Source organism: Polyodon spathula, chromosome 2 (genome assembly GCF_017654505.1).
Source record: "Polyodon spathula isolate WHYD16114869_AA chromosome 2, ASM1765450v1, whole genome shotgun sequence".
NCBI classification, from domain to species: Eukaryota; Metazoa; Chordata; class Actinopteri; order Acipenseriformes; family Polyodontidae; genus Polyodon; species Polyodon spathula.
In genome coordinates, this window is record NC_054535.1 from 102,170,431 (window position 1) to 102,192,334 (window position 21,904).

Genomic DNA, 21,904 nt, shown 5'->3' on the forward strand with positions numbered 1-21,904 from the left:
ACCAAGTTAAAATAAGACTTTATTGGACGTATTTATCAAAGCACCATATTTAAAATTCAACAAAAAGCATAACAATGTAATAACAATTTTACAGTTGAGACTCTTTGCTATTACTGTTATAAAATCATTCACCTTTCAGAATCATATATATATATATAATTTTTTTTATTGTAGTTAGTTAGTTGAGCTGTCTGATAATAAACATGTGGGATATTCATTGAAACCTATTCATTCTGCAACCGGTTACACAGGCTTTTTAAATTGGTACCGTTTTCTTTTTTTTACCAGCTTGTTACGACCTACCTTATTAAGGACTCAAAAGACTAAACCCCCTCTCCACTCAAATCAGGCACATTTAATTCAGCCGTTCAGAAAGAGTTGGAGATTTCAATAAAATCTTCAGCTCAAAACAAAACAGAAAAAAGGTAAGTGATTTATAACAGCATTTAGGACACTGCTCAACAATAAACAGTGTAAAGTGCAAGATAATTCACTCAGCTATACACTATGCATAAATAAAAACTTTTACTAGGAACATCCCCTTATCCCAGCTTATAAAAAGGGCTAAATAGTGGGTGCCCTAATGCAACCAAGTAATCAATGAGAACTGTGTTGCTTCACTAAGTAATGACAACGTCCAAGATAACAATTACTGATCTGTTTAGCCTCAGCTGAACGATCGGATGGCTGGACTCCCAAGCTTGCACTTGTGGTCACCCCTGGTTTTTGATCAGCTTTTCACTCTGAAATGCCAAAACTTGCAGGTACACCAGCAGAATCTCACTGTGCGTCCCACAGCCCTTCTTGAGAATGTGAGGCACCTGCTGGTAATACTCTGACATCTTCAGCAAGGTCTCTATGTCCTTAGCGTGCCGAATCAGCCGGGACTCCTTCCACATGCTGATCACCTTCTCAAAGGTGTGAACAGCCACACAGCGAGCCAGCTGTGAGTTCACCTCTTCACTGGACTCGAAGCTGCCATGCATGGGCAGGTTGTACACAACCAGGTAGTTAATTATCATACAGCTCAGGAGGCAGGAGCACATCTCCAAGAAGGCGTCATCCAACAGTTTTTCACCATGGCCGTCCCTGGGAGAGTTGCCCTCTTGCACAATGGCCAGAAGCTCCTCTTTCAGTGGCTGAGAATGGACATAATCCAGCGGTGTCCGTCCTCTCTTATCCGTCTGCTGTAACAACATGGCTCCTGCAGGAACAATGAAGGGGCATAAACAGGAACAGCATTTACATGCACGTGATGGAACAGCTGCTTTTCACAGCACCTAGGGGGGCATTTAGAACCATTTTTAGCACTTATGTTGACATAATTAACTGGTTACATATTGACGGCCTAGTCAAGTCACATTAAGGAAGAAATTTTAAGTAAATTACCTAATTGAGTTCAAATAAAAAAGTGAGTATCCACAGACCTGCTCTCGAACACTAAACAGTGACAACAGTTTCAAGGGCCATTTTCATAAAACGTCCCTGGATATTAGCTAGATAGACAGCCAGCCTGCCAGCTTCAGGGAAAGACACATCTACTGCAGTTCAGAAGTGATGTTGAGGAAACACCACAATATATTGCATGAAGAAGGGATTTTGCACTATACATTATTATTAACAGTGAAAAATGACGCTGTTTAAATGAACAGAAACGCCAAATGCATCTATTACGACAGCCGCTTTGGCAATATTATCTTATGAATATATTCTCTGTAAACTGATGACTAAATATTAACAATTGGAGAACTAAATTTACATTATTTCTTATTTAACTTCATACAATATTATGTATTTCTTTTATAAATGGCTGAATGGACAACCTTTTTATATTTAAACACATTTATAAATAGTGTTTAACTGATTTGCTTTTTTTAAAATTAAATTGACATTGTGGGTTGTGTGCTTAGAACATGTTCTATAATAATATTAAATATAGAAGTATGAGCAGGATAATGAGATCTTTAGCCTCCGAGACATCTGCTTTACTTTCAATCCTTTTCAGTCAATCAGGTCACTGATTTTACAAGCAATTTTTTAAAGTCCATTTACAGGTTGAAAAGTCGGTTAACTAAAACCAGGGCAGCGTTCAGTGAATGGCCCTTTGTCAAATTCAGTTTGATATGAACATGATGAAGACACGTTAGGTGTCGAAACACATTGTGTGTTTGTTTTATCAACAAGTTTTTAACAAATAAAGTAAAAAATCAGCAGGAGTCTCAAACAGAATCCTTTTGAAGAAGAAAAATGTTGAGAGTGCGGCTATGAATGTCCCTATGGAAACTATTTTAGTAAGCCATTAAAACTGAAGTTTGGCTCAAAGATTTTTGTACTTTTGTATTGGTGTAGATATGAATCAGTGATTGGCAATCCTGGCCTGTGTTTGGTTAAAGACTCATCATAGGAGGAATAGATTGAACTATTGCCCTAACATCCTTACACCACTGGTCAATAGTCTTGGTCTGTTGTGTGATTGGTACACATCACTGTCAATCCCACCCCTTTTCAAAGGAACACCTTGCTCTTCTGCACTCTTCACAAGAGAAAATGGATGAACACTGACTCTGTGTGTTAACAGAAAATTTATTACAAAACATACTATAAAAGAAAGATGCGGCAAACACTAAAATGGTGATTAAAACATCACTGTTTTCTGACTTTCTGAAAATGAACTCAACAAAAACAAATATGAAGGGCAGGATATAAACTGTATTAATGAACAAAAATGATGAATGGACTTAAAAACAATATTTTACCACCAGGTGGCACCAAGCACTGTTTAGAATATGACTTTTTTTATCAAGACCATTTGGCCTTCAATTTGGAATCCATCATGAGTCCATTAGCATGATGAGGAACAGTAAGGTAAACAGCTGGTGTCAACTATTATTGAAACTAATGACAGACAAATAAAATAAAACATACTTACACGCAGATCTGCATTACAAACCAACAGGATAATAATGTGGTAACAAAAATGCATCAGTGAAAGGGTTAATTTGCACTACAGCCAAAGTAAAGATGTACAGAACTGAGACAAATGTGCCTCAACACATAGTAACTGCAGGGGTCTGTTATTAAAAGGCCGTAACTCAAGCATGAATTCAGTGTAAGACTTAATGGGCAAAGTTTTTCAAATGCAAAAATGTCTGCGGCCCAAATCAAAATCATCAAGACTGAATGACTGCACAATGAGCAGCTGACGCAGTCCCTACCACGGCAGTGTCAAACGGCTTGACAGGCCCAAACCCTGAATGTGACAAAGGCAAAGATGAGTCTGTGTGCAGCCTGTACAGTTGCCAGCAGACCTTGATGAATGCTAGCGCTGGTAGATCTCCTCCCCTAGGACAATAGAATCAGCCACTGCCTATTCTTCACAATGGCCCGTAAAATACACATCTGTCAGTGCATTGCCATGTCCACTTGAGAAGCTGGGCTTGATACGATATTGGCTCTCACATCACTGAGACCGATTGAAGTGAGTCCAGGTATTGGCGTGATGTGTCAGAGGCACGGATCTGGAGATGAATAAAACACCCGGGAGATTAAACGTGAACCTTGATAATTAAACAGTGCCAGGGCTTGTGCTGGATGAAGAGAGGAATCGATGCCTCTCAGACACTACCAACACAGCCAGCCACAGCCTTCCTTTAGGGGGCAGGAGAAGACTACAAATAAAATGAGAAAAAGAAAAAAAATATATATGTTGTGTATGCATTCTTTTCTTGTCTCATAGCAAAGGGATTGGAGACCTGTGCTAATACACTACATGCTAGTGTAAACAAAATTAAATATACATCTTCTATCTTGGCAGGTTTATTGAAATTATTTTAACTAGACAGTCGACTGAGGCAAAACATCTTGCTCACAGGGGTAAATGTTATTAAAGATAATTTAGTAACAGTTTGAAACCGTCTGTCTTATATAGATGAATTTCCTCAGAAATTTGGATGTCAGCAGCAAATGTTTGCCAACTTTTCCAGAACAAGTGGAGTGAAACTGGCCACTACTTGTCTCATCACTCAGTAATTGCTAGGACAAGCTACAGGCACAGGGATCAGACAATTCCCCAAAAGACAGCATAATTCTGAACAAAAAATAAAATCTATCTAATTACATTTTTAAAAGCCTCAAGGCTAAACTAATGTTTCAACTTTGTAAAAACTGTAACCAAATGAAAAATAAGGATCTATATATAGATAGATAGATAGATAGATAGATAGATAGTGCAGAAACATAATTAGTGCTTAAAAATACAACTGAATTGAAAATCTAGTTACCCTGTTTTTTTAAAAGATCATCACTTCTTGGTGCATGATTCTCCTTTTTGTTCCGGAACTTTACTAAGTGAAATAAATGGAATCTGCATGTTGCCAAGCTAACCACAGAAAGTCTAACCGACGTGGCACCTTTCACGTCACTGCCTTTATAACAGGGGACTGACAGTTCCGATCCCTGTAATCTCAGTCTAAGCACACCCATGTGATTTTGGATCAGAGGTTTCTGTCCTGTGTTCCAGGGACCAATTGTGACTGTGAATAAATACAATACCAAAAAAATCCCCAAATTTGGTTGCTGCATTCACCCATTTGCAAACCCTAAACTGTTAGTGTAACAAGATATGCACCTCCCAACAACTTAATAGGTGCAATTTATCTATTTGTTATGAAGATTAAAAACTACATTTCATGAAGAGAAATGTTTCATAATCAAATGACTGCACAACTACAATGTAATTTTCTGTCATATTTATGAACTGCTTAGTGTAAAAACTGTAACTGTCCAATAACTGAAATAAAGTGCTGCCGAATGACAAGTTGAAGGAACTCAACCCTGGTTACCTGCATTTCTTTGTGCAAAGACAGCGAGAGGTTTTACAAAGTGGGCAATCAAACTGAAAAAGGAAAAGAAAACTGATGAGGCAGTGAAGGATGTTAAAAGTGGAAGAGGAAATGACATGGGTAATGAATACAGAATTTCATATAAAACATACAGAAGTACAGCAGTTTTTAAACTACTTCTAGATGCGTGTACATAACAAGAGCTCTGTGGAGAATGATGCCATTTTCTGATGCAAGAAGTTGCAATGGGTTTAAGATTTGTTCTTAAAGTTCTTGTACAGTAGCTAACAAAATAATTCCATAAATCATATCTAACATGCCCTTCCATTCATTAAATCGGAGACATAAGAGACATACTTCTTATTGATAATATTGCTAAAAATACAAACGCAGTATAATCAAGTTTATTTTATATTAATATACAACAAACCCTATACTGTACATACCAATCACTGTGAGTCTCGTAAGGCAAACACCACACACTCGAGTATTATTTAACCATTTTATTCAATGCTGCATTAAAGCACTATTGGCCATCCGTTTTGCATTATTTGAGATAAGCACATATGACAGCGGTTCATTGCATTTTGTCTTACTTATGGTATTATTAATGTTTTTTTTAAATATGAACGTTTGGCATTATAAATGAGATGTACTTTTAAAACATCAAAACACACCTCAAAATAATGTAAAATTCAGCACGACACCATACTTAATACTTTTAGAGGTGTCGTGAGGCTGCATTTATACGCAGAGCAGCTGAAGATTCAATTACTGCCAGATTGGCTAGTCTGTGCGCAGTGAAGTACAGAAATATTTTGGTTTTGAGGTGGCTGATGATGGAATAGTAAAACAATACAACAAGACCTGGTTTTTCTCCATGGATATTGTGAAGCAAAGCACCACTAAGTTAAAGCAAATTATTGCTTTTCATATGTAAATATCTGTTAACGTCTATATATGTTTGATATTAACTGTGTTATTATATTTTTCTGTGTTTTGGAAGAGTTCGATATTATTATTACAATATCAATATACAATTTTCATATAATTTCCCACCACAACTTATTTTATATTGTATTTTAATTTTAAAACTTGATATCTGGTATAACGTATGGTGAAAGAAAGTTCTGTTTGCTTTCCTTATTTCAGGAAGTCTGTTACGACTTAAACTCCTGGAACAAAACTGCAGTCATATTTTAGATTCTGCAAGAATAATATGCTCAATCAAATAATTACATATAAAAGAATTATGCCAGGCTTAAACTTGAGAACAGAATATTATTTCCATGCCACTCATTTGCTGTTCTATTGTACCTGGAAATCCCTGCTTGTTATTGTATTAAGTGATAAATTGCACAATGAACACGTTTCAGGAAGTTTCAATCACGTCTGCTACTACTGAAAATAAATATTAAAAGACTATACAAAAACTGCTTTTGACCCTGTGACCTTCCAATCATGCTGCCCACGGACCTACTTACCCCACTCCCGTAATATTTACTACCACCAAGCCATTTAACAAACAACTACAAATCGGTACAACAACTGGAGTATAAATTCATTCATATGGTTAATTTAAAACATCTGCAAGGTTATTTCCAGTGATGCTGTGGTAGTCCATTCAATTAACAATCAAACATCAAGCAGCAGCAGAGGTAAAATATAGCCCCATAATAACCATTAGGCAGTCTGAGTGGTGTGTACTGTACGTCTCCAGACAATAATTCAGACAGCACAGACCCCAGGTTCAGGAAGTCTAGAGGGCAACTAGGAAATGGTCAGCATCAGTGCCATAAATAAAACAGTGACCACAGTGACATGAGGGATAAGTAAAGGTCTCACAGACAGCTTTATATGGGTGACACAGGTCAAGGGTCAAAGCACATTTCTTCTGTCATCATGGTGGTTGTGGTCCAGATAGATTCTATAGAAGCATGGATGCTACAGTTATCTAATTTCAAAAATGGCTAATAAAGGAGCACCATTAAAATGAAAGAATATGAAATGGAGAGGTCAAAAGATCAGAGACTGCTTTATTACTGACAAGGTGAATGAAGAGCCTATGGAGGTGTAAAGCCACTTTTACGTAGATATATAATAATAATAATAATCTTTATATAGCGACTTTCATAGTGGACCACCACCACAAAGCGCTTTCCAAGATATGAGACTAGGGTGTGTGAACTATGCATCAGCTGCAGAGTCACTTACAAAAACATCTCACCTGAAGACGGAGCACAAGGAGATAAAGTGACTTGCTCAGGGTCATACAGTGAGTCAGTTGGCTGGGATTTGAACCAGAGACCTCATGGTTATAAGCCTTTTTTGTTTCTTTAACCAATGGACCACACAGCCTCATGCTGCTTTAATGATCTAATCTACTGGCAGATTTAGATAGATACATTTATATTAATCCAGCAGGGTTTTTCACCGACAGTGATTTATTTACGCACCTACATTACAAGATGCAATACAAATTAGTGCTGGGACGAACACAGAATTTTCATGTTCAGATATTCACTCACAATTTAAATATTCATTCGGATATTCGTTCGTTTTCAAAAAGTAATAAAAAAAAAAGTCATTGTATTGCTTAGAATGCAGGCAGAGACAGCATAGCAGCGGGGGCAGGAGGCGTGGCTGTGGCCCTGAGCGTGCACCTTTATTTTACAGCAAGGTGTTAAAGTAGAAAAATATCCCAGGAGTAAAGAATATGTTGTGAAGGCCTTACTTTGCCCCAGTGAATTAACTACAAAACAAAGGATGCCAAATAGCAGTTCAAGTTAAACATTGTTTTGTTTATTCCTGAAAAAAAATAGCACATAAAGTTGACACCACATTTTATTAAACGTTTTTTGTCATTCCCTGCCATTGCTGATCCACAAAGATTGTTTCATAATCGGTATCTATACAAAGTATTTTGACAAGCATTTGACATCAACGTGGAAATCGTTTGCTTTGTGTTTTGCACCCTTTACGGGAACATGTTTGCTTCCCCGTTTTTTTGTTACAAAACAAAGATCAAATAATGTAATATGTCTTTCAACGCAGTTTTTATTATATTATATATGTTTAAGATATGTTTTTTAGTGATCTGTTGTAAAGGGTCGTTCAACACAAATTACAAATTCGTTAAGTAAAGTCTTACTAAAGAATGAAAAATGACACATTTTTTTTAACTTTTTACTAACTAAAACTCTCGACGATACAACTAAATGTGTTATATATATATATATATATATATATATATATATAGAGAGAGAGAGAGATAGAGGAGAGAGAGAGAGAGAGAGGAGAGAGAGAGAGAGAGAGAGAGAGAGAGAGAGAGAGAGAGAGAGCTCTGGAAAAAATTAAGAGACCACTGCAAAATTATCAGTTTCTCTGGTTTTACTATTTATAGGTATGTGTTTGGGTAAAATGAACATTTTTGTTTTATTCTATAAACTACTGACGACATTTCTCCCAAATTCCAAATAAAAATATTGTCATTTAGAGCATTTATTTGCAGAAAATGACAACTGGCCAAAATAACAAAAAAGATGCAGTGTTGTCAGACCTCGAATAATGCAAAGAAAATAAGTTCAGATTCATTTTTAAACAACACAATACTAATGTTTTAACTTAGGAAGAGTTCAGAAATCAATATTTGGTGGAATAACCCTGATTTTCAATCACAGCTTTCATGCATCTTGACATGCTCTCTACCAGTCTTTCACATTGATGTTGGGTGACTTTATGCCACTCCTGGTGCAAAAATTCAAGCAGCTCGACTTTGTTTGATGGCTTATGACCATCCATCTTCCTCTTGATCACATTCCAGAGGTTTTCAATGGGGTTCAGGTCTGGAAATTGGGCTGGCCATAACAGGGTCTTGATCTGGTGGTCCTCCATCCACACCTCAATTGACCTGGCCTCAGAGTTGGGGAACATTGTCAGAGCAGAAGGAAGCAAGTTTTCTTCCAGGACAACCTTGTACTTGGCTTCCAGCCTTGCTGAAGCACCCCCAGATCATCACCGATCGTCCACCACATTTCACAGTGGGTACGAGACACTGTGGCTTGTAGGCCTCTCCAGGTCTCCGTCTAACCATTAGACGATGAGGTGTTGGGCAAAGCTAAAAATTGAACTCATCTGGGGGTGCTTCAGCAAGGCTGGAATCAGGCAGATTTGTCTTTGTGAAGGATGCATGAATCAAGCCAAGTACAAGGTTGTCCTGGAAGAAAACATGCTTCCTTCTGCTCTGACAATGTTTCCCAACTATGAGGATTGGTTTTTCCAGCAGGACAATGCTCCATGCCACACAGCCAGGTCAATCAAGGTGTGGATGGAGGACCACCAGATCAAGACGCTGTCATGGCCAGACCAATCTCCAGACCTGAACCCCATTGAAAACCTCTGGAATGTGATCAAGAGGAAGATGGATGGTCATAAGCCATCAAACAAAGTCGAGCTGCTTGAATTTTTGCACCAGGAGTGGCATAAAGTCACCCAACATCAATGTGAAAGACTGGTAGAGAGCATGTCAAGATGCATGAAAGCTGTGATTGAAAATCAGGGTTATTCCACCAAATATTGATTTCTGAACTCTTCCTAAGTTAAAACATTAGTATTGTGTTGTTTAAAAATGAATCTGAACTTATTTTCTTTGCATTATTCGAGGTCTGACAACACTGCATCTTTTTTGTTATTTTGGCCAGTTGTCATTTTCTGCAAATAAATGCTCTAAATGACAATATTTTTATTTGGAATTTGGGAGAAATGTTGTCAGTAGTTTATAGAATAAAACAAAAATGTTCATTTTACCCAAACACATACCTATAAATAGTAAAACCAGAGAAATTGATAATTTTGCAGTGGTCTCTTAAGTGGTCTCTTAATTTTTTCCAGAGCTGTATATATATATATATATATATATCACACACACACACACACACATATATATATATATATATATATATATATATACATACATACACACACACACATACATATAATACACACACACACACACACACACACACACACATATATATATATATATATATATATATATATATATATATATATATATATATATAATCTCACGTATCACACAGAGCTCTTTTTCATTTACCATTTTTTTTAAACTGTCGTGCAACTTCTGAGAATAAGAACACCTGATTTTTGTATCTTGTATACATGTATTTTGTTTTGTATTTTGTACATATGTCAAAACATATTTGTTTGAATATTCAGATATTTGTCCCAGCACTAATAAAAATACAGTAAAATAAGTTCAAGAAAAATCTGGCTTATATTTGTTAAAAAAACAAACCCACCTCAGGATGACCATGAGGGCAAGTCTTTTGACCTACTATACTTTTGTTTACTGTTATTTACTTCTTTATTTTTTAAAGCCTAAATTCCAGCATAATGAACAAGATATGTCGATTTTATTCATACCATAGCATGTGAAGTATAAGTCTTGTTCAGTACTCTCATGATTAGTTTTTCACAATTAACAGGGATGTTCTGTACACTTTTTTTGTACCAACTACACACTATGTCAAACATGTGATCTATAATATTGATTAATTTACTGAACACTGAAAATAGAACTCAACCAAGATAAATCAAAGAATGCAGCTGTCTGCCAAGCATTAAGACAACAACTAAAAGCCCACTGCCTATAGACAGCAGAAACACACAAAGTCACATGCCATCAGTATGGTAGCTGTCTTACTGTAGGTCAGGGGTCAGTGTCACAGCCATCACATTTCACTTGCATTGTTTATTTAACCCTGCAGATACAATGTTGCAATCCCAAATGGTGGAAGAGTCTGAAACTGGCAACAGCAGCTTTAAGAAACACAAGGTATAAAACGGTAGGATGGGTTACTATACATCAAACTAAACATCTGTACTTTTTGTCTTCAGTATTGATTTTGATAAGCTTTCACACACAATGACAATGTTCTGTGCTATGTTTTTCTCCTATGCTACTCAAATTCATAGTAAAGACAAAGTTAGTAGGGCTAATAAAAACACAGCTTTATAATTGCTTAGATGTTGTTCCTGCACCTTAAGTTGACCATATGTCACTTAGTTTTTTATATTTTTACACCCTTTTTTGTACACTTTCACATGTTAGCCTTACGGCGGTCTGTTACATGACTCTGTTCTGCACAGTTTCACTGGTACATTTATTTTTATTTGTGGTTTTGTTTTTGCAGGGACAGCCTGAGCACAGCTGCAAACTTGAAGCGGATTCGCTCAGAAACATTCCAATCAGATTTGTCCAAGGGGTATCTGGGATACAGACGATACAGACCTACCCAACGCCTGCATTGTACACTACAGTACAGAGTCTTGCTCCAGACACCTCCGATACAGACCTACTCAACGCCTGCATTGTACACTACAGTACAGAGGCTTGCTCCAGACACCTCCGATACAGACCTATCAACGCCTGCATTGTACACTACAGTACAGAGGCTTGCTCCAGACACCTCCGATACAGACCTACCCAACGCCTGCATTGTACACTACAGTACAGAGGCTTGCTCCAGACACCTCCGATACAGACCTACCCAACGCCTGCATTGTACACTACAGTACAGAGGCTTGCTCCAGACACCTCCGATACAGACCTATCAACGCCTGCATTGTACACTACAGTACAGAGGCTTGCTCCAGACACCTCCGATACAGACCTATCAACGCCTGCATTGTACACTACAGTACAGAGGCTTGCTCCAGACACCTCCGATACAGACCTACCCAACGCCTGCATTGTACACTACAGTACAGAGGCTTGCTCCAGACACCTCCGATACAGACCTATCAACGCCTGCATTGTACACTACAGTACAGAGGCTTGCTCCAGACACCTCCGATACAGACCTATCAACGCCTGCATTGTACACTACAGTACAGAGGCTTGCTCCAGACACCTCCGATACAGACCTATCAACGCCTGCATTGTACACTACAGTACAGAGGCTTGCTCCAGACACCTCCGATACAGACCTATCAACGCCTGCATTGTACACTACAGTACAGAGGCTTGCTCCAGACACCTCCGATACAGACCTACCCAACGCCTGCATTGTACACTACAGTACAGAGGCTTGCTCCAGACACCTCCGATACAGACCTACCCAACGCCTGCATTGTACACTACAGTACAGAGGCTTGCTCCAGACACCTCCGATACAGACCTATCAACGCCTGCATTGTACACTACAGTACAGAGGCTTGCTCCAGACACCTCCGATACAGACCTACCCAACGCCTGCATTGTACACTACAGTACAGAGGCTTGCTCCAGACACCTCCGATACAGACCTATCAACGCCTGCATTGTACACTACAGTACAGAGGCTTGCTCCAGACACCTCCGATACAGACCTACCCAACGCCTGCATTGTACACTACAGTACAGAGGCTTGCTCCAGACACCTCCGATACAGACCTATCAACGCCTGCATTGTACACTACAGTACAGAGGCTTGCTCCAGACACCTCCGATACAGACCTATCAACGCCTGCATTGTACACTACAGTACAGAGGCTTGCTCCAGACACCTCCGATACAGACCTATCAACGCCTGCATTGTACACTACAGTACAGAGGCTTGCTCCAGACACCTCCGATACAGACCTATCAACGCCTGCATTGTACACTACAGTACAGAGGCTTGCTCCAGACACCTCCGATACAGACCTATCAACGCCTGCATTGTACACTACAGTACAGAGGCTTGCTCCAGACACCTCCGACACAGACCTACCCAACGCCTGCATTGTACACTACAGTACAGAGGCTTGCTCCAGACACCTCCGATACAGACCTATCAACGCCTGCATTGTACACTACAGTACAGAGGCTTGCTCCAGACACCTCCGATACAGACCTACCCAACGCCTGCATTGTACACTACAGTACAGAGGCTTGCTCCAGACACCTCCGATACAGACCTATCAACGCCTGCATTGTACTCTACAGTACAGAGGCTTGCTCCAGACACCTCCGATACAGACCTACCCAACGCCTGCATTGTACACTACAGTACAGAGGCTTGCTCCAGACACCTCCGATACAGACCTATCAACGCCTGCATTGTACACTACAGTACAGAGGCTTGCTCCAGACACCTCCGATACAGACCTATCAACGCCTGCATTGTACACTACAGTACAGAGGCTTGCTCCAGACACCTCCGATACAGACCTATCAACGCCTGCATTGTACACTACAGTACAGAGGCTTGCTCCAGACACCTCCGATACAGACCTATCAACGCCTGCATTGTACACTACAGTACAGAGGCTTGCTCCAGACACCTCCGATACAGACCTACCAACGCCTGCATTGTACACTACAGTACAGAGGCTTGCTCCAGACACCTCCGATACAGACCTATCAACGCCTGCATTGTACACTACAGTACAGAGGCTTGCTCCAGACACCTCTGATACAGACCTACCCAACGCCTGCATTGTACACTACAGTACAGAGGCTTGCTCCAGACACCTCCGATACAGACCTATCAACGCCTGCATTGTACACTACAGTACAGAGGCTTGCTCCAGACACCTCCGATACAGACCTATCAACGCCTGCATTGTACACTACAGTACAGAGGCTTGCTCCAGACACCTCCGATACAGACCTATCAACGCCTGCATTGTACACTACAGTACAGAGGCTTGCTCCAGACACCTCCGATACAGACCTATCAACGCCTGCATTGTACACTACAGTACAGAGGCTTGCTCCAGACACCTCCGATACAGACCTATCAACGCCTGCATTGTACACTACAGTACAGAGGCTTGCTCCAGACACCTCCGATACAGACCTATCAACGCCTGCATTGTACACTACAGTACAGAGGCTTGCTCCAGACACCTCCGATACAGACCTATCAACGCCTGCATTGTACACTACAGTACAGAGGCTTGCTCCAGACACCTCCGATACAGACCTACCCAACGCCTGCATTGTACACTACAGTACAGAGGCTTGCTCCAGACACCTCCGATACAGACCTATCAACGCCTGCATTGTACACTACAGTACAGAGGCTTGCTCCAGACACCTCCGATACAGACCTACCCAACGCCTGCACTGTACACTACAGTACAGAGGCTTGCTCCAGACACCTCCGATACAGACCTACCCAACGCCTGCATTGTACACTACAGTACAGAGGCTTGCTCCAGACACCTCCGATACAGACCTATCAACGCCTGCATTGTACACTACAGTACAGAGGCTTGCTCCAGACACCTCCGATACAGACCTACCCAACGCCTGCATTGTACACTACAGTACAGAGGCTTGCTCCAGACACCTCCGATACAGACCTATCAACGCCTGCATTGTACACTACAGTACAGAGGCTTGCTCCAGACACCTCCGATACAGACCTACCCAACGCCTGCATTGTACACTACAGTACAGAGGCTTGCTCCAGACACCTCCGATACAGACCTATCAACGCCTGCATTGTACACTACAGTACAGAGGCTTGCTCCAGACACCTCCGATACAGACCTATCAACGCCTGCATTGTACACTACAGTACAGAGGCTTGCTCCAGACACCTCCGATACAGACCTACCCAACGCCTGCATTGTACACTACAGTACAGAGGCTTGCTCCAGACACCTCCGATACAGACCTACCCAACGCCTGCATTGTACACTACAGTACAGAGGCTTGCTCCAGACACCTCCGATACAGACCTACCCAACGCCTGCATTGTACACTACAGTACAGAGGCTTGCTCCAGACACCTCCGATACAGACCTATCAACGCCTGCATTGTACACTACAGTACAGAGGCTTGCTCCAGACACCTCCGATACAGACCTATCAACGCCTGCATTGTACACTACAGTACAGAGGCTTGCTCCAGACACCTCCGATACAGACCTATCAACGCCTGCATTGTACACTACAGTACAGAGGCTTGCTCCAGACACCTCCGATACAGACCTATCAACGCCTGCATTGTACACTACAGTACAGAGGCTTGCTCCAGACACCTCCGATACAGACCTATCAACGCCTGCATTGTACACTACAGTACAGAGGCTTGCTCCAGACACCTCCGATACAGACCTACCCAACGCCTGCATTGTACACTACAGTACAGAGGCTTGCTCCAGACACCTCCGATACAGACCTATCAACGCCTGCATTGTACACTACAGTACAGAGGCTTGCTCCAGACACCTCCGATACAGACCTACCCAACGCCTGCATTGTACACTACAGTACAGAGGCTTGCTCCAGACACCTCCGATACAGACCTATCAACGCCTGCATTGTACACTACAGTACAGAGGCTTGCTCCAGACACCTCCGATACAGACCTACCCAACGCCTGCATTGTACACTACAGTACAGAGGCTTGCTCCAGACACCTCCGATACAGACCTATCAACGCCTGCATTGTACACTACAGTACAGAGGCTTGCTCCAGACACCTCCGATACAGACCTATCAACGCCTGCATTGTACACTACAGTACAGAGGCTTGCTCCAGACACCTCCGATACAGACCTATCAACGCCTGCATTGTACACTACAGTACAGAGGCTTGCTCCAGACACCTCCGATACAGACCTATCAACGCCTGCATTGTACACTACAGTACAGAGGCTTGCTCCAGACACCTCCGATACAGACCTATCAACGCCTGCATTGTACACTACAGTACAGAGGCTTGCTCCAGACACCTCCGATACAGACCTATCAACGCCTGCATTGTACACTACAGTACAGAGGCTTGCTCCAGACACCTCCGATACAGACCTACCCAACGCCTGCATTGTACACTACAGTACAGAGGCTTGCTCCAGACACCTCCGATACAGACCTATCAACGCCTGCATTGTACACTACAGTACAGAGGCTTGCTCCAGACACCTCCGATACAGACCTACCCAACGCCTGCATTGTACACTACAGTACAGAGGCTTGCTCCAGACACCTCCGATACAGACCTATCAACGCCTGCATTGTACACTACAGTACAGAGGCTTGCTCCAGACACCTCCGATACAGACCTATCAACGCCTGCATTGTACACTACAGTACAGAGGCTTGCTCCAGACACCTCCGATACAGACCTATCAACGCCTGCATTGTACACTACAGTACAGAGGCTTGCTCCAGACACCTCCGATACAGACCTATCAACGCCTGCATTGTACACTACAGTACAGAGGCTTGCTCCAGACACCTCCGATACAGACCTATCAACGCCTGCATTGTACACTACAGTACAGAGGCTTGCTCCAGACACCTCCGATACAGACCTATCAACGCCTGCATTGTACACTACAGTACAGAGGCTTGCTCCAGACACCTCCGATACAGACCTATCAACGCCTGCATTGTACACTACAGTACAGAGGCTTGCTCCAGACACCTCCGATACAGACCTACCCAACGCCTGCATTGTACACTACAGTACAGAGGCTTGCTCCAGACACCTCCGATACAGACCTATCAACGCCTGCATTGTACACTACAGTACAGAGGCTTGCTCCAGACACCTCCGATACAGACCTATCAACGCCTGCATTGTACACTACAGTACAGAGGCTTGCTCCAGACACCTCCGATACAGACCTATCAACGCCTGCATTGTACACTACAGTACAGAGGCTTGCTCCAGACACCTCCGATACAGACCTATCAACGCCTGCATTGTACACTACAGTACAGAGGCTTGCTCCAGACACCTCCGATACAGACCTATCAACGCCTGCATTGTACACTACAGTACAGAGGCTTGCTCCAGACACCTCCGATACAGACCTATCAACGCCTGCATTGTACACTACAGTACAGAGGCTTGCTCCAGACACCTCTGATACAGACCTATCAACGCCTGCATTGTACACTACAGTACAGAGGCTTGCTCCAGACACCTCTGATACAGACCTACCCAACGCCTGCATTGTACACTACAGTACAGAGGCTTGCTCCAGACACCTCTGATACAGACCTATCAACGCCTGCATTGTACACTACAGTACAGAGGCTTGCTCCAGACACCTCTGATACAGACCTACCCAACGCCTGCATTGTACACTACAGTACAGAGGCTTGCTCCAGACACCTCCGATACAGACCTATCAACGCCTGCATTGTACACTACAGTACAGAGGCTTGCTCCAGACACCTCCGATACAGACCTACCCAACGCCTGCATTGTACACTACAGTACAGAGGCTTGCTCCAGACACCTCCGATACAGACCTACCCAACGCCTGCATTGTACACTACAGTACAGAGGCTTGCTCCAGACACCTTCGATACAGACCTACCCAACGCCTGCATTGTACACTACAGTACAGAGGCTTGCTCCAGACACCTCCGATACAGACCTATCAACGCCTGCATTGTACACTACAGTACAGAGGCTTGCTCCAGACACCTCCGATACAGACCTATCAACGCCTGCATTGTACACTACAGTACAGAGGCTTGCTCCAGACACCTCCGATACAGACCTATCAACGCCTGCATTGTACACTACAGTACAGAGGCTTGCTCCAGACACCTCCGACACAGACCTACCCAACGCCTGCATTGTACACTACAGTACAGAGGCTTGCTCCAGACACCTCCGATACAGACCTACCCAACGCCTGCATTGTACACTACAGTACTCTTGCAGTTTTACTTATTTCTGTTCAAATGTCATTCAGATTTTTTTTGTGTTTTCATAAAAATAATATATATCTAATAAATACATAATACTCAAAAATAAACAAACAAAATAAGTCTCAATTTCAGTAAACCTTATGAAAATATGCACCACGGAAAGAGTTTAATAACCACAACAGCATATTGTTTATGGATGAGGGTATGAAAAACATCAATGCACGGTTCTAAGATATGCATGTACATGTCTGGAAGACCGTGGCTGTGACACATATTTTTCAGTTTTATGAATAAAGTTGACAATTCAGCCAAAAAATAGCTGCTCACACAATGCACAAAGGGCAACTGATAGAAAACATAAATCAGCAGCAAACAGTTACGACTCTATAAAACTACAGGAGATTACAGCCGTATTATTAACAATAAAACTAAAATAATAAGACAGCTTGTGACTCCTTTAGTTAATAAAGTCAAATTTTGAAAATAGCTGTACAACTCACCCCAGCAAAAAAATAATTTACAACACAATTGTATTTATTTAAAATTACACCGTACTCCGCTTGTACGGTTGTAAACTTATTTTGGGGTTCACGATGGGTTTCATCTAGTTTGACCGACCTCAATAAGCACGAAGTTTAGACTGCAGTACCTAATGTTATCTTAGGTATGCTTTTAAAAAAAAAAAAAAAAACCCTGTTTCCACATAAGCAAGACCATTGAGTAATATTGTTTCTTGCAGCTAACACAGTACATCCTCAAACATGAAACTGACTTTATTCTGTAAAGTATAGTTTAAATAGTTCACATCACGCTACCATTAACCTTGCCTTACTGTTTTTTTTTTTTAATACTAAATCCACTACAGTGATTCTTTTGGTTCTATATCTGCAAGTGTTAACAAAACAAAACAAAAAACAAAGAAAACATAAAACTGTAATTACTCTCCTATATAACGAAACACAGGGGAAGTAACAGCCCTGACTGCCTGTTAGGTTACTAACTGAGCAAATCAGTAGCCCACCGAGGTATCTGGTAGCCCAAGGCAACTTCAGGAATTTGAAACAGAGCACTAGACCGTGCTCTTTTGAAATTGAAAAAAATTAAAAATTCCAGAAACAGGTTAATGTGTCTATATTGTGGCGGTTTCCCTACATACAGGCAAACTCAACGAGCAGAGAGTGCTGCATCAGCATGTGGTGCAAGCAGGAAAATCAAAACCATCAATCTCTGCTGTGCTCTCTCCACTAATATCTCCTCAGGAAAGCCTGTCAGCTGACACATCAGACATACTTCTCTGAGCTTTTCTGTGTGTATCTAATTACTTTATATTTATTGTATAACTTATATTTTAGCAAAAAAGCCACGACAGCAGGGAGTCATTGCAATTAGCTTGTTACTCTTACCTCCTGTGCAGTCCTGAAACCACGCCTTATTGCTATCGTAACGTTTTTGGATCCTGCAGGCAGGGGTTTCTCACAGATGGAAGTGGGACGTGAACCCAGGACCTCCCGCACTGAAACACAGCGCCGATACCACTGTACAAAGGAGCCGGCTCTCCTGCAGACTGTCTCTGCCTACCAACCCTGACCCCTATTCCCGTGCACGTTTCACTATTATAAAGTAGACGACAACTTAGCATTTAGGGACAATAAAAAATAAACATGACCAACCTATTCATTACTTTATAGTTTTAGCTTTTGGTAACTTCTGCTTGAAGTAAATGCACTGGATATAAAAATACCACATAGAAAATTTCCGAAGTTATTCTTCACACAAACACAAGCTATGGGCTTGAGTAGATTAATTGGAGTATCCTTATATTCACAAGTATGGGTAACTTACTTTTTGTACCATTCAGCTTGACCTACACTTAATCAGTTATATATGAACCTGAAGCCAATATCTAAGTGTTTATCATCCAGTCACCAAAACGTCACAAGACTACAATATGGAAGATATATTGAGTTACAGCTCAGTGTGCCCAATGATTTCTCAATGCACGGAAAATATGAAGTCTGAATCTGAAATGATTTATCAATTATGCGCTATTGAAAAAGCAGAGGAGTTACTAACACATAAGCACGGGGATGCTTGAAACAATACAGACAGGAAAAACAGCAGCTTCAGTAAAAAACTTTGATAGGTGCCTAAGGATACTCATTCATGTTTCTGTAAGATAAAAATGTTGTGTTTATTGATCACACTGGGCATAGTCTGTTGAAAACATGCCTTCATATTTTTAACATGTACGACACTAAACAGTGATTTGCTGTGTGTGAAATGAATAGGGCAGTCAAACAGAGCCTCCACAACAAACAGCAATACTCGGCTGGTGCCACAGAAGATTAGAATGCAGAGCGATTCCTGGTGGCTTGAAGTCCCTTTACTCCTGTTCTCAAAACGCCTCTTTCGAGATGAATAATTATGTATATAAAAAAAAACAGCAACTAAAAAAAAAAAAAAAAAAAAAAACAACAACAGCAACAAAGAGGCTTCTTGATATTGTCATTTTTTGTTGTCAGTCATCATGCAAAACCACTTAGACTTTGCAAAAAGGCATGCAGGAGACTGAAAAGATATGGCAAAAGATTCTGTGGTCTGATGCAACAAAAATTGAACTATTTGGCCTAAATGCAAAGCGTTATGTCTGGCGCAAACCCAACACAGCACATCACCCAGGTAACACCATCCCTACTGTGAAGCACGATGGTGGCAACATCATGTTATGGGGATGCTTTTCATCGGCAGGGACTGGGAAACTTATCAGGGTAGAGGGCAAAATGGAGCTAAATACAGGCAAATCCTTGAGGAAAATCTGCTTCAGTCTGCAAAAGATCTAAGACTCGGATGGAGATTCACCTTTCAGCAGGACAATCACTCCAAGCACACAGCCAAAGCGACACTGGAGTGGCTTAAAAACAAGAAAGTGAATGTCCTTGAGTGGTCCAGTCAAAGCCTGAACTTGAATCCGATTGAGAATCTGTGGCAAGACTTGAAGATTGCTGTGCACAAACGATCCCCATCCAACTTGACAGAGCTTGAACAATTTTGGCAAGAAAAATGGACGAATATTGTATGATCCAGATGTGCAAACCTGTTAGAGACTTGCCCCAAAAGACTCACAGCTGTAATTGCTGCCAAAGGTGGTTATACCAAGTATTGACTCAGGGGGGGTGAATACTTATTTAACCAAGACATTTCAGTTTTTATTGGTATTTTTCATTAGCTGTTGTTTCACAATAAAAATTATCTTGCCTCTTCAAAGTGTTGAGTAGGTTATGTAAATCAAAGGAAAAAAATCACATTTAAATGCATCAAGATTTCAGGTTGTAACACAACAAACTATGAAAATGGCCAAAGGGGAGTGAATACTTACTATAGGCACTGTGTGTGTGTGTGTGTGTGTGTGTGTGTGTGTGTGTGTGTGTATATATAACTCCCTTCACTTAAAAATTTCTTGGTATCAATGAGTAGATAATTGTCTCCTCTTTAAAAGTAAACAAACTATTTTAATAAGCAAGACATCTCAAGTAGAATGGTCCTCCGAAATGTTCTCCTTTTTTCTAGGAAAGCTGTACCGGTGTGAATTTTACGCAAAAAAAAGATTTTCCTGAGTGGTGACTGCCAACACTGGTACAGTATTCAATGTAGTGTTGTCCTTGGCAGTCCTGAGCCAGAAGCCTATTTTTGAGGGTAAAATGAACAGAAAATGTCATACCCAGTCCAGGGGTGTGCAATTCATATTGCCCGACACCCAGGACAACAAGATTTGCCTTTATGCTTTAAATAGTTTTTATTTATTTATTTATTTTCCTAAGTTTGTTCCGTTGATAAGAGTCGCTAAGGTATTAGCGGATTAGAAACAATTGCGTTGCGTAATTTATAAAATTAGTTCTGAGTTTACTTTGTGGTCATGTGTGTACTATTTGGGATTTGTGTGTGTTTTGTGTGATGCAGAGGGGCAAGCAGATTTTTAAGAACGAGTAGATTTCGGTCCCTTGGACAAGAAGGTTTTTTTTTAAAATTGCAGAACCCTGCCAGTCATTCCGCATTGACAGTAAGCAGATCATATTTGGGGTACTACAGCACTCTGAATAAGCCACTTCCTAGTGGAAGGGGAGGGGAGGGGAATATTATAGTCCCAGGGATAAAATATATTCATTTAGTGGGTAGTGAGTTATGCCGTACTGTATAATGGTCACTCCAGCTGAAGTTGACCAGTGGTCAGGTGTTTCCTGCAATGGTGGTTGATAATACACCACATGTGATGTGCGCCAAGGTTTCCAGGGTTTCCTACTGAATCTTAATGAGGTTAACCACTACACATGGATAACGCCCTCACAAAATCACATGAACAGCATTATTATTCTGTGCTACTTTGTTTGAAAGT

At 41.3% G+C, this 21,904-nt stretch overlaps 1 protein-coding gene across 1 annotated transcript in view; it reads right to left on the reverse strand.

Moving 5' to 3' along the window:
- Positions 1 to 21: 21 nt before the first annotated feature.
- Positions 22 to 21,904, reverse strand: part of slf1 (SMC5-SMC6 complex localization factor 1) — a 64,091-nt gene continuing 42,208 nt past the window's right edge. Inside the window, exon 19 of the mRNA XM_041237698.1 lies at positions 22 to 1,204. Within this exon, the coding sequence (XP_041093632.1) occupies positions 714 to 1,204 (491 nt within the window). The 3' untranslated portion in view covers positions 22 to 713. The remainder of the gene's footprint in view (positions 1,205 to 21,904) is intronic.